Source organism: Neopelma chrysocephalum, unplaced genomic scaffold (genome assembly GCF_003984885.1).
Source record: "Neopelma chrysocephalum unplaced genomic scaffold, ASM398488v2 Primary Assembly neopelma1_84, whole genome shotgun sequence".
NCBI lineage: Eukaryota > Metazoa > Chordata > Aves > Passeriformes > Pipridae > Neopelma > Neopelma chrysocephalum.
In genome coordinates this window covers 691,633-706,098 of record NW_020897746.1, presented here as the reverse complement: position 1 = coordinate 706,098, position 14,466 = coordinate 691,633, and the positions used below count along the sequence as shown (strand labels likewise).

The 14,466-nt window shown below is 49.5% G+C and overlaps 1 protein-coding gene across 1 annotated transcript in view; it reads right to left on the bottom strand.

Moving 5' to 3' along the window:
- Positions 1 to 3,666: 3,666 nt before the first annotated feature.
- The window catches only part of DNAH9 (dynein axonemal heavy chain 9), a 118,469-nt gene continuing 107,669 nt past the window's right edge, over positions 3,667 to 14,466 (bottom strand). The window contains exons 51-53 of the mRNA XM_027691821.1: positions 6,448 to 6,537; positions 5,297 to 5,467; positions 3,667 to 3,675 (exon numbers count right to left, since the gene is read on the bottom strand). Coding sequence (XP_027547622.1) covers positions 3,667 to 3,675; positions 5,297 to 5,467; positions 6,448 to 6,537 — 270 coding nt within the window. The remainder of the gene's footprint in view (positions 3,676 to 5,296; positions 5,468 to 6,447; positions 6,538 to 14,466) is intronic.

Below are 14,466 nucleotides of genomic sequence, written 5' to 3'. Positions count from 1 at the left end.
CAGCCCCTCCATGTCCTTCCTGAACTGAGGGCCCAGAGCTGGACACAACACTCGAGGTGAGGCCTCAGCAGTGCCCAGTCCAGGGGCAGAATCCCTGCCCTGCTCCTGCTGCCACACTGCCCCTGATCCGGGCCAGGATCCATTGGCTTCTTGCCCCCCTGGGCACCCCTGGCTCCTGTTCAGCTGCTGTCAGTCAGTCCCCCCAGGTCCCTTTCTCTCCCCCCACTCTCTCCCCAGCCCGTGGGGCTGTCGGGGGTTGTTGTGGCCAAAGGGCAGGACCCGGCACTTGGCCTTGTTGAACCTCACCCTGTTGGACCCTTCCCATCTCTCCAGCCTGGCCAGGTCCCTCTGCAGAGCCCTCCTGCCTTCCATGAAACGACTGCCTGATAAATACCCCCCACTGTCAGTTTGGGATGGCCCGGGGGGATGGAGGGCAGGCTGCTGTGGGGATGGGGCTGGGGAACAGTTGATGGAAGGGATGAAGCCTTTGTTCAGTGAAAACAGTCTGAGCTCTGAGGAGGTCCCACAGTGGGGATGTGCTCGGGCACTCTGGGCACAGAGGGCCTCTTCTCCTGGGTGTGTCAGGTATCACAAAATCATGGAATATTCTGAGCTGGAAGGGAGCCACAAGGATCATCCAGTCCAACTCCTGGCCCTGCACAGACACCCCAACAATCCCACCCTGTCCCTGAGAGCGTTGTCCAAACCCTCCTGGAGCTCTGGCAGCCTTGGGGCTGTGCCCACTGCCCTGGGGAGCCTGGGCAGTGCCCAACCAGCCTCTGGGGGAAGAACCTTTGGCTGAGATCCAACCTGAGCCTGCCCTGACACAGCTCCAGCCATTGCCTCAGGTCCTGTCACTGGTCACACAGAGCAGAGATGGAGCTGCCCCTCTGGGCAGGAGTGATACAACAATAAATCCTGTGGAATGAATGCCTGGGAATATATGACTATTAATAATTATTTAATGACTACTCCTTCTGGTGCAGATGCCCCTGAGCTGGCACTGGCCCAACTTCAGCACAGCAGTGAGGCAGTGGCAAAAATCATGGTGAAGCACAAGGGGAACACAAAAGGCCATTTCACCCTCCCTGAACAGGACTGGCAGCACAGGAGGGGGCACCTTACAAAGAATACTCACTGCAAACCCAGAGGATGTTTGCTTGGAGAATGTACCACCTGCAGGCAGGAGGCAAAGGCACCCTGGGGCACCACAAGTGTAATAGAGAATCACAGAATCATTAAGATTAGAAAAGACCTCTAAGATCACCAAGTCCAACCACCATCAACCCAGCACCACCACTAAACCATGTCCTCAGTGCCAAAAAACATATTTGTTTCCTAAGATGCATTAAAGGATCTCCAAAATGAGAGTCAGAGCCTCCAAAACCCACTGTGGAAGGACATTCACATTCCAGAGGAAATTCAGAGGACTGAAGCAGAGAGAAGCTTTGCTGTGCAGAACCTCCCAAGCAGTGCAGAAATCCAACCCAGAGGGGTCCAGAGAACTGAAATGCTCCATTCACTCCCTGTATTCCCAGGTTGAACATAGGCAGGGACAGAGTAGAGTTGAGAAAACCCATGATTTCAAGTAATAATATGGATGTACATCTTCAGTCCACACAGACTGCACATCCCAAAGACACAATATGCTGTTGCAAAGCTTGTATTTCATGGGCTTGATGGCTGAGTCTTCCTGATTATGTGCATTGACCCTAAATGTCCATTTAATTTGTCTTCGAAGAAGGGACAAAAGTAAAGCTGCTGCTGTCTGAACAAAAGATGATTAAGGAAAGGGTGTAGGATTTTTTTTAATTCCTTCATTATTATGGAAATATGCCTTTTAGAGGCTGAACAGAGCTGGTTCAGTGAGAAGTTCCAAACTTATTTTATGGTTGAAAATGTGATTGTGACATTTAATATGAGGTAGGTCAGGCAGAATGAGGCGGAGGCCGTGTCCCCAGTGCCAGTGATGAGACAGGGATGATAACTCCTGGCCAGGGCAGCCAGGAATTGTTCCATGTGGAATCACTGTGGGTCACCTGTGTTAGAAATATCAACTTTATTTGACTCTTGTGCTTCAGTGTGCAGCCAAACTCTGTTACCTGAAGGACAGTGTTTGTCCAGTTAAGCCCAGCCCAGCACAGGCTTGCCTAGAAGGGCATGTGGCACCTTATGCCAGGGCTCCTGCAAGACTCTGGAAAGCCCCAAGAAACAACATAAACAGGCAAAGAATTTCAGACATGTCTTGGGCCTGGATGAAGATTTTCTGCTTGGTCATCCTGCAGGAACAACATACATCCTCCATGAAGAATGGTGGGAGGGAGAGAAAGGGAAAAAACGATGTCCCATGTGAAAATTTGGGAACTATCCCAATGAAACTGAGATGTCTTCACTCCCTAGTTCACAGCACAGGGAAAATATCCCACAAAGGCAGTACAAAAAAAATAAATAAAACTGATCCTTAAATCAGCCCAGGTGCCAGACACTGATCAGAAGCCACAATCAAACAAGAGACACAACCTCAGCTCCAGAAAAGTGTGAATGAACATGAAAAACTTGGAGAATATTTTAACTGCTTCCAGAAAACAAATCCCACCCTGCTGAATCAGGTCCAAACCCAGCACAATTCACATCTTTTGATAAACAGGAGTAGAGATGGGATAACTCACATCTCCTTGGGATGCTCTTCCTCCCCTCTCACTCCAAACCCATGGCAGGTGTTGGAGCTGCTTATTGCCACAGCAATGTTTTCTTGCAGGTCTGGGAGCTCTCCCACCCCAGCACAGCTCTGCAGATGGCCTTATTAACCTTAAAAACTACTGTGGCATCTCCATGTCCTTTACAAACCATAACCACAAACCCCAGAGGGTGTTCTCATTCTAGGAGAGCCCCCCAAGGCAGCACCTGCAGAACTCTGTGTCTGTGGCCTTTCTCCTCATGTATGGTCACAACTTTGTTTACCAAGTGCCACAAGAACCCACCTGAAGGGCAGAAAGGCTTTTAGAGGAGGTAAGGGCTGGTGATTTCTCATGGTTCAGGTACCTTGATTCCTCCCCAGGAATGGTCAGACAGGAACTCCACAGGGCTCATGACTCCAGGCTGTGCTGGGTATCTCAGCAGGAAATCCAGCTCTGCTGGGTTGATTTCTTTATTCATCAGGAGTATCTGTAATTCCAAACAGACAAGATATCCTTGAGCAGCAATAGAATCCAGCAGATTAATTATTCAAACCATGTACCTGCCAAATGTGTGGCTAAAATGTACTCAGAGCCCCATGTTGGAGAGGTGTGATGGACACACCACGCAGGTGCTTGGGGTCTCCCCAAAACAGGAACAGGAATGAGGATGGAGATTGGCAACAGAAGAGGAACAAAGCTGGGAAAACTACGTGGCAAGTGCTGTGATCCAGGTGGATGGGAGCACCCTGAGGAGCAGTCCCTGCCAGGGTGTGCTGCAGGTCCCTGGGCTGGGATCCACAGCTGGAGAGCAGAGAACTTCCTTGAGAGGAACCAGAGCATCCTTAGGGAATGCTGCCAGGGGGTGGGCCACCTCTCATTGTCTTGTTCAATTTATAAACCAAGTGGAGACACACTGAGAGTGTTGGGAAAAATAAACAACAAATAAACAGCAACAACAACAAAACCCAAACCAAAATCCCCACCACCCTCATGGTTCCTGCAGCAAGAGAATAAGCAGGTCCATGAGGTCTCAAACACCACAGAGCACCTGGGACATTCCAATGTTTTTAGTACCAGTGGTGGCTTTCAGGAATAAATGGAGTAAGACTGCCAGAGCCATGGTTGAGGTCATTCTGGAAAGCCCAGCTGGGGCCACTGCTCCAGGGGCAATGCCAGAATTCTGAAATCCCAGACTCCAAAACCCTGAACACCAGTTCTGGGAGGGGGGAAAACCAGTGCTGGAGCAGGGAGTGTGTGGTTTCCTTGCCACAGATCCTGGTTTGTATCCCAATGATGTCAAAAGGGCAGTGGCACATAAGGTGTGCCTGGCACCTCTCCTGGCACTGAGGGCACGAGGAACTCAGTTCAAGAACAAACTGTTTTTTTCTATGGGAGCACCCTGTGCCCATCACCCAGGTGCCTCCACACACTGACACTGGGGCTGCTGCTTTTCCTGACACATTAAGGGACCCATTAATTATTTTCAGTGTTTATTGTAGTTACAAGCACAATGTGTACTACTGAAACACTTTATTTAGAGATATATGCTAAAAAATGTACGTGTTCCATGGGTCAGAATTATGGCTCACATTGCAAAATGTAACCTGACTTTTTACACACAATTTATTAACAAAATATCCTGTTAGAGTCCATTTTTTTTACATATGTGTATATATACACTTTCCCTTTTACACATAATATTTTGTTAAGTAGAATTAAAAGAAGTCTTGGCCATCCCTGGATCAAGGTTAACCAGCCCTGCAGTGTTTCAGCAGGTGGATCTTGGTTCAGATCTGCATTCTTGGAGGTATTTTCCAAACTTATTTATTCTGTGATTCTACATGTCAGGGCATTTCCACAGTCATTCACTGCACAAACTTCATATCAACTTCACAACTTCATTCCAAGCACATATCCAATTATTGATTGGATATACAAGCGTCTCCATGCTCAGATCATAGACTAAAAATCATATAAAATACTATACATTATAAACATTATACATGGTAGAGCAGCTGTGTGGGAAGAATTTCTTTGGGATAAAAGCAATAACCCTTCCAGGCCAGTTTGCTTTGCCCTGTTTTCCAGGTCCTGCCAGCAGGTATTACTGTCTCAAACAACCTTGGCCATCACAATTCAAATCCAACTCAGCATCTGTGCCTGTTATTGGTGAGAGTCAGTCCTATGAGGAGCAGCTGAGGGAGCTGGGGGGGCTCAGCCTGGAGAAAAGGAGGCTCAAGGGGGACCTTCTGGCTCTGCAACCCCCTGACAGGAGGGGGGAGCCGGGGGGGGTGTCTGGCTCTGCTCCCAGGGAACAAGGGACAGGAGGAGAGGACATGGCCTGAAGTTGCACCAGGGGATGTTCAGGTTGGACATCAGGAGGAATTTCCTCCTGGAAAGGGTGGTCAGGCCTTGGAAGGAGCTGCCCAGGGAGGTTTGGAGTCCCCACCCCTGGAGGTGTCCCAGGAAGGCCTGGACATGGCACTCAGAGCTCTGGGCTGGGGGACAAGGTGGGGATGGGGCACAGGGGGGATCCGTGGGCTGGGAGGGCTTTTCCAACCTCAGGGATTGTGGGATTCTGATCCTTGCTCACAGACTGCCGCCCCTGGTGGTGTTACCTGGAAGGTGAGCTGGGCAGTGTAGGTCAGCCTGTCCCCCTCGAACAGCCCCCGGGCCGTGTACTGGCACACACAGAGGGTGATGCTGTCGCTGAGGCTCCTCACGCGCTCCGCCAGCCCCTCGGCAGGAGCCGCCCTCTCCATGGCTCTCTGGAACACCTTCTGGAATGCCTGGGGGGGACACACAGTGGGACATGTGACTCTGAGATCCCCTTTGCATGGTACCCCCTGAACTGTCACAGTGAGAGATGCCAATCTCTAGGGCCACTTGGAACATCCAGAGACCAGCCCCTGCATCTGCCTGTAGCTGCTCTTCAGGAACAGAGCCTGGCAGTGGTGACATCCCCTGTGACACTGAGCTCTCAGGAGCACAAGGAAGCAGCACAGACACAGGCAGAGGGAGCTCAGACACGGGGATACAGGAAATATTTCTCTTACCATTGTGCTCTCACAGGGAGGACATGAGACATTTGCTCTGCAAATGTTGAGCCAGCAGAATGGGGATCCCAAAGGACACATGGAATCACACACTGGTTTGGGTTGAAAGGGACCTAAAAGCTCATCCAGTCCCACCCCCTGCCATGGGCAGGGACACCTTCCACCAGCCCAGGTTGCTCCAAGCCCTGTCCAACCTGGCCTTGGACACTCTCAGGAATGGAGCAGCCACAGCTTCTCTGGGCAACCTGTGCCAGGGCCTCCCCACCCTCACAGGGAAGGACTTCTTCCCAATATCCCACCTGAACTTGCCCTCTGGCAGTGGGAAGCCATTCCCCCTGGTCCTGTCACTCCATTCGTTGTCCAAAATGCCTCTCCAGCTCTCTTGGAGCCCCTTTGGGCACTGGAAGGGACTCTAAGGTCTCTCTGGAGGCTTCTCCTCTCCAGCTGAACACCCCCAGCTCTCCCAGCCTGGCTCCAGAGCAGAGGGGCTCCAGCCCTGTGATCATCTCTGTGGCCTCCTCTGGACCTGCTCTAACAGATCCACATCTTTGCTGTGCTGGGGACCCCACAGCTGGACACAATATTCCATGTGGGGTGTAGCAACAGTGGAGCAGAGGAGGAGAACACAACTCCCATTGTGCAAATGTTTCAACTCAGAGAAAAGCAACTGCTCTAAATAATAACAATTTCAAGAAGTCCCGTGAGCACTTTACTGTCTGGATCCAGCCAAGGACTGTCTGAGAAGAGAAGGGAGCAGCATTGGTGGGATGGAGCAGCCAGTGAAGTCCACTGGGGATGGGGACCTGCATCGAGAACAACCCTCTTATATAAGAGGATAAGGACTCTTGCAACAACATTTCTGATCTGAATGAGAAAAGACATAAAACTTTCAGAGCCATCCGAAGAAAAAACATTTGCAAATTATCAAATGCAACTGGAAAAAGAAAATGGAAAAGAAAATAAAACCCAAGTCCTGCTTAGGGATGCAAAGGCTCTGTGAGCTGGGCCCAGCTAAAGGAAATAACCATGGATGGCACAGACTGGCCAAGGCCTGACTGTGTTGGCAGCATTATTTTTGGGGTTCTACAAAGGAAAAATGATGCCTCAACAAATTAAAGTAACATTGATACCTAATGCATTATTAATAATTGCAGAATGCATTTTCCTGCTTAACATTTCTTTACATTCCGTTCAAACATGCTGCAGAGCAGCACATAAATCTTTGTGTTCTAATTTATAATGGGTTCCCAGCTGTGTGGCAAGTATTCTAAAATCATTTCTGTGCATCTTTACACAATGTTTTATGATCTGTCATCAAAATTTATTAGATAAAAACATTTCACCCAATAATTTTTCATGTATTTAGACACACTGCTAATATTAACTGGAAAACATAAAACAAACTAACTCTGGAAGATGCAGATTAAAGGTGAAGCCTCAGGAACCCCTGTATCTATTATGTATGTGTAGGGAATGAATCTTTCAAAAGGCACAAAAGATATTCTGTACATTTTTCTGATAAAATTACTCCAACAAACGAGTCGTGGATATAAAAAAGAAAAGCTTCTTTGTGGATCAGGCTCAACACATTGTAGTCTCTCCTCAATTCCTTTTTCCAGGTCACTCGTCAAGGTAAGAAATCGTTTGGAAGAAGTCCTAGGCTAGGACTCCAACTCATTTAACCCTCCAGCCCCCAAAGTACCTTTCTTGTGATTAAAAAAAGGTCTTCCATTTATTAAAGCATTAAACTGGAACTCTTTCTAGATGGTTGGAGCAACCTGGGCTAGTGGAAGGTGTCCCTGCCCACGGCAGGGGGTGGAACTGGATAAGCTTTAAGGTTCCTCCCAACCCAAACCAGTGTGTGATTGTGTGAACCTCAGTGAGAGAGAGCAGCTCTGAGGGCACAGCACCTTCAGGGAGAACTGGTACATGGGGTGGATGTTGTGGAGCTCGTTCATGGTGAAGTAGAGCAGGGAGGCCCTCGCGGCCGCGGGCCTGTAGTGCTCCCTGGCCTCGTTAATCTTGGCTTCTGTCACCTTGAACTCCTGCACCTGCAGGGAAACACAGGACAGGATTCATGTGAGAACATCCCTGTGCAGCGAGTGCAGCCCAGGGAAGGTGGACATGGGCCACAAAGTCCTCAGGGCAGCAGTGGGCAACCCACACATGAGCACCACGGGGAGCAGCCCCTGTCCCCCGAGACACGGTGCAGCCAGGCTTGAGCTGCCCCTCCAGCATCCCCCCACTCTGCAACCTTCCCATTTAACTGCATTTTCCATTCAGTTGCCCAATCCTCCATTTTCCTGAGTCCCCTCCAGACTCCTCCCTGGATTCCCTGCTCTCCACTAACTGGAATTGTTTTTCTCAACAATGAGTTTCTCCTGCTAATTGCAGGTCATTAACAGCACAGGGCTGGACAGCCCCAGTTCTCCTCTCAGGCAGCTTCCCCAGGGCTGGGAGATGCTCATTTATCCCAGCCCTTTGCTGCCTTTCCTCAGCAGCACTGAACACACCCCACCTTGCTGCTCAGGGCTGCAGCTGCTGTGATGGACATGTGGAAATCTTTTTTGGCAGAAACACCAGCCCATCATCATCTCAGTTTGTTCTTTCATTCCACTTCAGCAGCACAAAGTGACATCCTCGAGCCCCTCAGGAGTTATTTGAGGCTCTGTTTGTGCACAGACATGTCTTGTACATGGCCAGGAGCTGCTGAGCCAGAGCTGATCCAGCCAGCTCAGCAAACCATGCTGTGGGATCATAGAACCATGGAATGGTTTGGGTTGGAAGGGACCTTAAAGCCCATCCCCCATGGGCAGGGACATCTTCCACCAGACCAAGTTGATCCAAGTCCCATCCAACCTGGCCTTGGACACTTCCAGGGATGGGGCAGCCACTCTGGGCAACCTGTGCCAGGGCCTCCCCACCCTCACAGGGAAGGATTTCTTCCTAATCTCCAACCTAAGCCTACTCATTTTCAGCTTAAAGCCATTCCCCCTTGTCCTGTCACTGCAGAAGGTCCCTCTCTGTCCCTCTTGTTGGTTTTCTGTGGCAGAGCAGGGCTCAGCAGGGCATCACACATCCCCTGAAACTCAAGCCATTGGGTCCCCTGGGCTGTCCCTGAGCTGGTGGGAGCACATCTGGCTGGGGCACCAACCCTTCCCAAGGCAGCACAGACTGAGCCTTAATCTGCTGTGTGCAAACATCACCACACCACAGCACCCCACAGCATCTGGGGGCTGAGCCTTTTTGCATGTGCCCATGAGCAGAGCTGGACTGATTCATAATTCTAGTCAAATAAAAGCCAGGGGTGGGGCAGACAATTGCTTTCCACAGACAGATCAGAGAGGAACTTCCATAGGAAGGAAAATGCTGCAGGAACATTTTTTTTTTTGCTATACAGACAAAAACCAGAGCAGCAAACCTCTGACAGGGCTCTGCAAACTCCAAAACTCAACCCTGTTGGCACAGAGCTGGCACTGACCATCTGTATAACCACAGCTGGTTTAGAAGCTGGAGCACTTCAGGAACACCTACTTCAAGAGGGAGATGCCAAGCTTGGCAGGTCAAAACATCCCTTCAACACCTCCTTTGGGGGTTCAAGCAAACCCTCCTCAGACAGCAAAATACATCTGATGTACCACAAATGGCTCCCAGAAGTAATTCTGATTTTTAAGGTGGAGGGAGGATCTCTCAGTTTCTTGGTCACTGAGGTTCCAACGCAGGGAAGTGAAAGGCAGTTCCAGCCCAACCCCATCACATGGGTGACTCACCCCCAGCCAGTGGGCAGGGGGAGGGCAAGTGTGGGCTGTGAAGATGGGAGGTGGGGGAGTCCCCATCCCTGGAGATGTCTAAGGAACAACTGGACGTGACACTCAGTGCTCTGGGCTGGGTGACAAGGTGGGCACAGGGGGGACTCAGTGGTCTTGGAGGTCTTTTCCAGCCTAAATGATTCTGTGACTGTGGCTGCAGAGGGAAGCAGCTGAATGGCCATACCAGAGTCCTGGCACAATCCTGGCATGAGAACCACAACTCCCAAGTTCCCTCAGTGTCAGGAAAAACCACAGTGCATTTAGCTGAGCCCAGCCAGCCAGGGGAACTGGGCAGTGCTGACACTCACAGCTCATACCAACACTGACTTATACTCTAAGGAATGGAAAGGTATGAAATGCCCAAGTTCCTGCAGATTTACTCGAGATCACAAACTCACCAGACACGAGCCCCTGGTCAGCACTGAAATCCAGCTTAGCAGAGGCAGTGGGATGTACTCAGGATTAGGCTGGCACCGTTTAAAGCTGCCTTGATACAGTGCGTAAATTTTATTGTCTTTACATCAGACACTGGTGTTTTCACTTGGTCTTAAATAGGTCATTTAACACACAAAAGCTGCAAAGCACCAAATGGCCTGAAGCTCTCCAGAGTGGAGAGCACTATAGTTTATACCCATTTCTCTTCTCTGCTGAGCAGGAGCAGAGATGGGCAGAGCAGAGGTGACATTCCACCCAGAAATCCTCAAAGATAACATCACACACACTCTTTTCTCCAGGCTATCACTGTCTTTGTACCTTCTCCTCGATTTCTGCAGCTGTCTGTTTAGTAATCTCCAAGTTTTCCACCAAGGCTGTGTCTCCCAGGAAATTCCCAGATGCTGATGACAGCCGAGAGAGCAAGTTGTCCTCTAATGTTTTCAAGGTGATCTTGAATCCATTCTGCTGCTTTGTGAGATCTGACTGCAAATGAGAAATTCAGAAAGTTTTAGCCACCAAACACGTGGTAAAGGAAGGATTAACCAACTTCCCATGGGAACAGGCTTCTCACTGACAACTGACATAGTCCAGTAGTGCTTATTCCTGCTCTCTGCAACTCCTGGGATTGGGTGGAGCTCTAGGATCACTCCATATCCAACAAGCCATCAACTCAGAGAAACTTTGAACAGCACAGAAAGCACTAGGAAAGCTGAGCCCTTTCACTAGGAATGTATGAAAATGCTGGGAAGGAACCAGGAAGAAAAGACCTTTATTCCCATCTCAAACATATCTCCTGTATCTTTGTCCCTGATTCAAGTCAGACTGGACAGTCCCTCTGCTCCTCCCCCTTCCTGATGAACTTGCCTCTCCACACCCCACCAGTCACACCAGCAATGGGGCCACAGGGATAAAACCTGGAGGCAAATCCAGCAGCAAAGTCCCTCAGGCCCCGAGGAGAACACGAGATGCCCTCAGGACTGAGGGCACAGCTGAGGCCTCATCTATTGCTGCTCCTGTTTGTATCCTGGCCTCGAAGGCCCACAGGGACCAGTGGCTTACTGGGCTAAAGCTGTACATGCACAAAGTCCTCCTGCCAAGAAGGCCAAGCAGACACAGCCCAGTACAACCATCCTGCCTCAGGGGCACATTTCTGAATCATAGAGTAAATCCTTCCCATTTCTCTGGTCCCATCTCCCTCTCCCCTGTAGAAGCACCAGCACTAATGCTGTTCATGGTGGAAACAAAGACTCTCATCCATCTCCTTTCTGAACTGCTCCTCCAGAACAGGCTTTATCCCATGAAATGTGATTGCCCCATTCTGTGTGTTTGCTCGGAGAAACTGCATCTCTCCTGGATTTCAGGTATATTATGTTATTTCATGATATTGCTCTATTGTTAATATCTATTTTTAGAGTTACCACAGAAAGCATCCTGTGGGAAGGCTGTGCCTCTGATTGGGATGCTGCTGAAGAGCTAAGCCTCGTGTCTGTTCTCTGCATCGATGAAGTCAGTCACTAACACCCTGCTACATAAAGCACTACTGGGTGACAGTTTAAATCCTCAGACTGTGGTTAAGTGGCACAACCAAGAAATTCAAGTAGCTTTAAGTGTGTTTTATAGCCCTGCAACCATCCAGCTCTGTAGTACAGCAGACATGGGACATGTGGGATTGAAACAAGTTCTGAGCAACTGGCTCGTGACAGATTCGGTGTCATAAACCAAGTCATCCAAGGCTCCAAAGACAGTTTTGGGAAAACATGTCCCCCTGTAGGGTCTGGAATGAGAAATGTGACCCTTTGCCTCTCCCAGCCCCACCATGCAGGATGGAGCCTGTTCTGCTGGCAGAGGTTTCCCAGCAGATGAACTGACTCTGTCATTAATAACTCATCTCTCAACATTTGGGCTGAGGTTTCCTGTCCTTGCTGTGCACACACCCATTCCATGTCCATGGCAATCCAGGTGCTTAGCAGGGTGGGCACTGAAGTGTGTCAGCTGTTGGTATTTCTGCTGGAAGAGGCTGTTTTGAAGACTTGTTCCATAGGCTTTCCACCCAGGAATTGGCCTGTGGTGGTAAATATTTTACAAGTCTTGAACCAGAAAATGAACAGGGCTAATTTTGTGTGTTCCTGGCATTCAAGCATAGCAAGCCTTGAAAAATGACATTTGCAAGCTATTATTCAACGCCTTGGATTGTGAGTCTGGAGTTATTAATGAGGAGAGGGGTGGATTTTTGCTCCAATAGCTTGTAATCCCCACCCAGTTCTGGAAGCACCCTCAAAAGTGCAGACAGCTCTGGGTCCCCCCAGCACCTGCAGCTTTATCCTGCCATGGTTTGAAACAGCAACAAGGTCATGGTTCCTCATTTCTGCGGTGGAGCTCATTATCTGCTATTTCACAGCTGATATATAACAGTGCTACTTGTGAGAAACAGGTTACTCTCAGAGCCTTCCCCTGCCAACCCCTTCCAAGCTCAGCCACAGCAGCCTTTCCTTTTCCTTTCTGTTGGTTTTGTTGTTTTATTTTAACATCACAAACCAGAGGGTAAAAAATTCCCTGTGTTTTCATAGAACCACAGAATGGTTTGAGAGGGAAGGGACCTCAAAGACCATCCAATTCCACCCCCTGCCATGGGCAGGGACACCTTCCACCAGCCCAGGTTGCTCCAAGCCCTGTCCAACCTGGCCTTGGACACTTCCAGGGATGGGGCAGCCACAGCTTCTCTGGGCAACCTGTGCCAGGGTCTCACCCCCCTCACAGGGAAGAATTCCCTCCTGATATCTAATCCTGCAGAGCACCTGAGGAAGAATCCCAACACTGTCCATCACAGCCTGGCTGTGCAGGGATTTCACACACACCATAACCAAACAGTGAAGTCTGGAAGTGATGGGAGATACCTGAAACCAGCCCTGGTGACACAACTGGAGCAGGGCAGTGCCACCAGCACATGGAGCAGAGTCATCCCCACCAAAGGGAATTGCAGATATGACCAGATAAAGGCCAGAGGGTTTGGACTGACCTGAGAGGGAAGGTCTTGGGATTTGGCTTTGCTTGCCTTGGCCTAAACTGGTTTGAACTTCTCTGAGCTGTGACCATCTCACAGCCAGGTCCTGCTGCCTCACCCTGGGCCAGCCTGGTTTTAATGTCCAGTGTTGTCCTGGACAGACTGGTCTGTCCCCAGAACCACCACAGGGCAGAGTCTCAGGCTCTGCCACCCGAGTGCCATCCTGGGAAGATGGTAGAGCTACAAAGTAAGGAGGGACAGAAAGATGGATAACTGGGAATCAATGAAGACAGAGATTACTGGATACAGGCTGTGTTGAGGAAACATTTTAAAAGGTTGGTGTTATTGGAATTGGATCAATAATAGCTGTTTGATGGACTTGGATCAGGTTACTAACAATAAATCCTTGGCTCCACATATAAGGTGTGCTCTGAGATCAGTAACTGTTGTGCAGTGCTGTAGAAATCACCTCCATCTGCCCTTGAGCCAGAGCCTCAAACCTTCCCAGGACACTGACCTCTGTCCCTTTAGTCCCAGGGGGGAGAGGATGGACCAACACACACCTAGAGAGGTGACCTCTCCTTTGGGGAACCCAAACATCCAAATCTGGGCCTCCAAGGAGCTCCCCAGTGATCAGATCCAGCCCTGGGGCAGAAGGTGCTGAGCCCCTGCCCAGCCCACCCCCAGGTCAGGGCCAGTGCCAGTCCCTCCCATGTCCAGGAGACACAGCTCTGCCTTTAGCCCAGCAGGGAAGAGATTTGTCTGACTGACTGTTCACCATCCAGCAGAACATCTGGAACATCTGGAACACCAGGCTGCCTTTCTCCTCCCTGATCCTGACCTCCCTGGGGCAGCAGGGCTGGAGCAGGATGGGAGCAGATGAGGGAGAGGAGAGATGGTGAACTCTGGTGTTACCTTGTTGCGGGGATAGAGAGAAATAGATCTTAAATATTTTTAAAGATAAGGAAAATGCCATCCCACACCAACTGTGTCAGCCCAGCACAGAGCCCTCAGACCAAGGGCTTTGTGTCCTTCATGTCCCCAGAGAGACAGTCATGGCTCACACATTAAATCAGTTTATTATGTGTTTTTGAGGCCATCTTTTGGCTCATTAGCACATGAGCTTGGTTCAAACTCAATGCATCATTAAGGCTGCCCAGCTAAAGCACTTCAGAACCTCATTAAATGGACAGATTATTACAAAACTGGCCTGGCCTGACTGAACATGTGCAGTAAATTTATTCCCACTCTCAGAAAATATTTAGTATTATACATGTTTGTTAGATGGTTAAATATGTCATTAGAATAGGGGATTTTCTTTATAGAATTATCTTGAAATTGAAGCCATACTTATTAAAAGAGAGAGAGAGAATATTTTGGCCTGATATAAAGAAGTGGGAGGAAGAACCAGGACAGGAAAATGTCATTACCAACCTCACAATATTTACACAGAGAATCCTATACAATAAATGCTGAAAACTGAGATT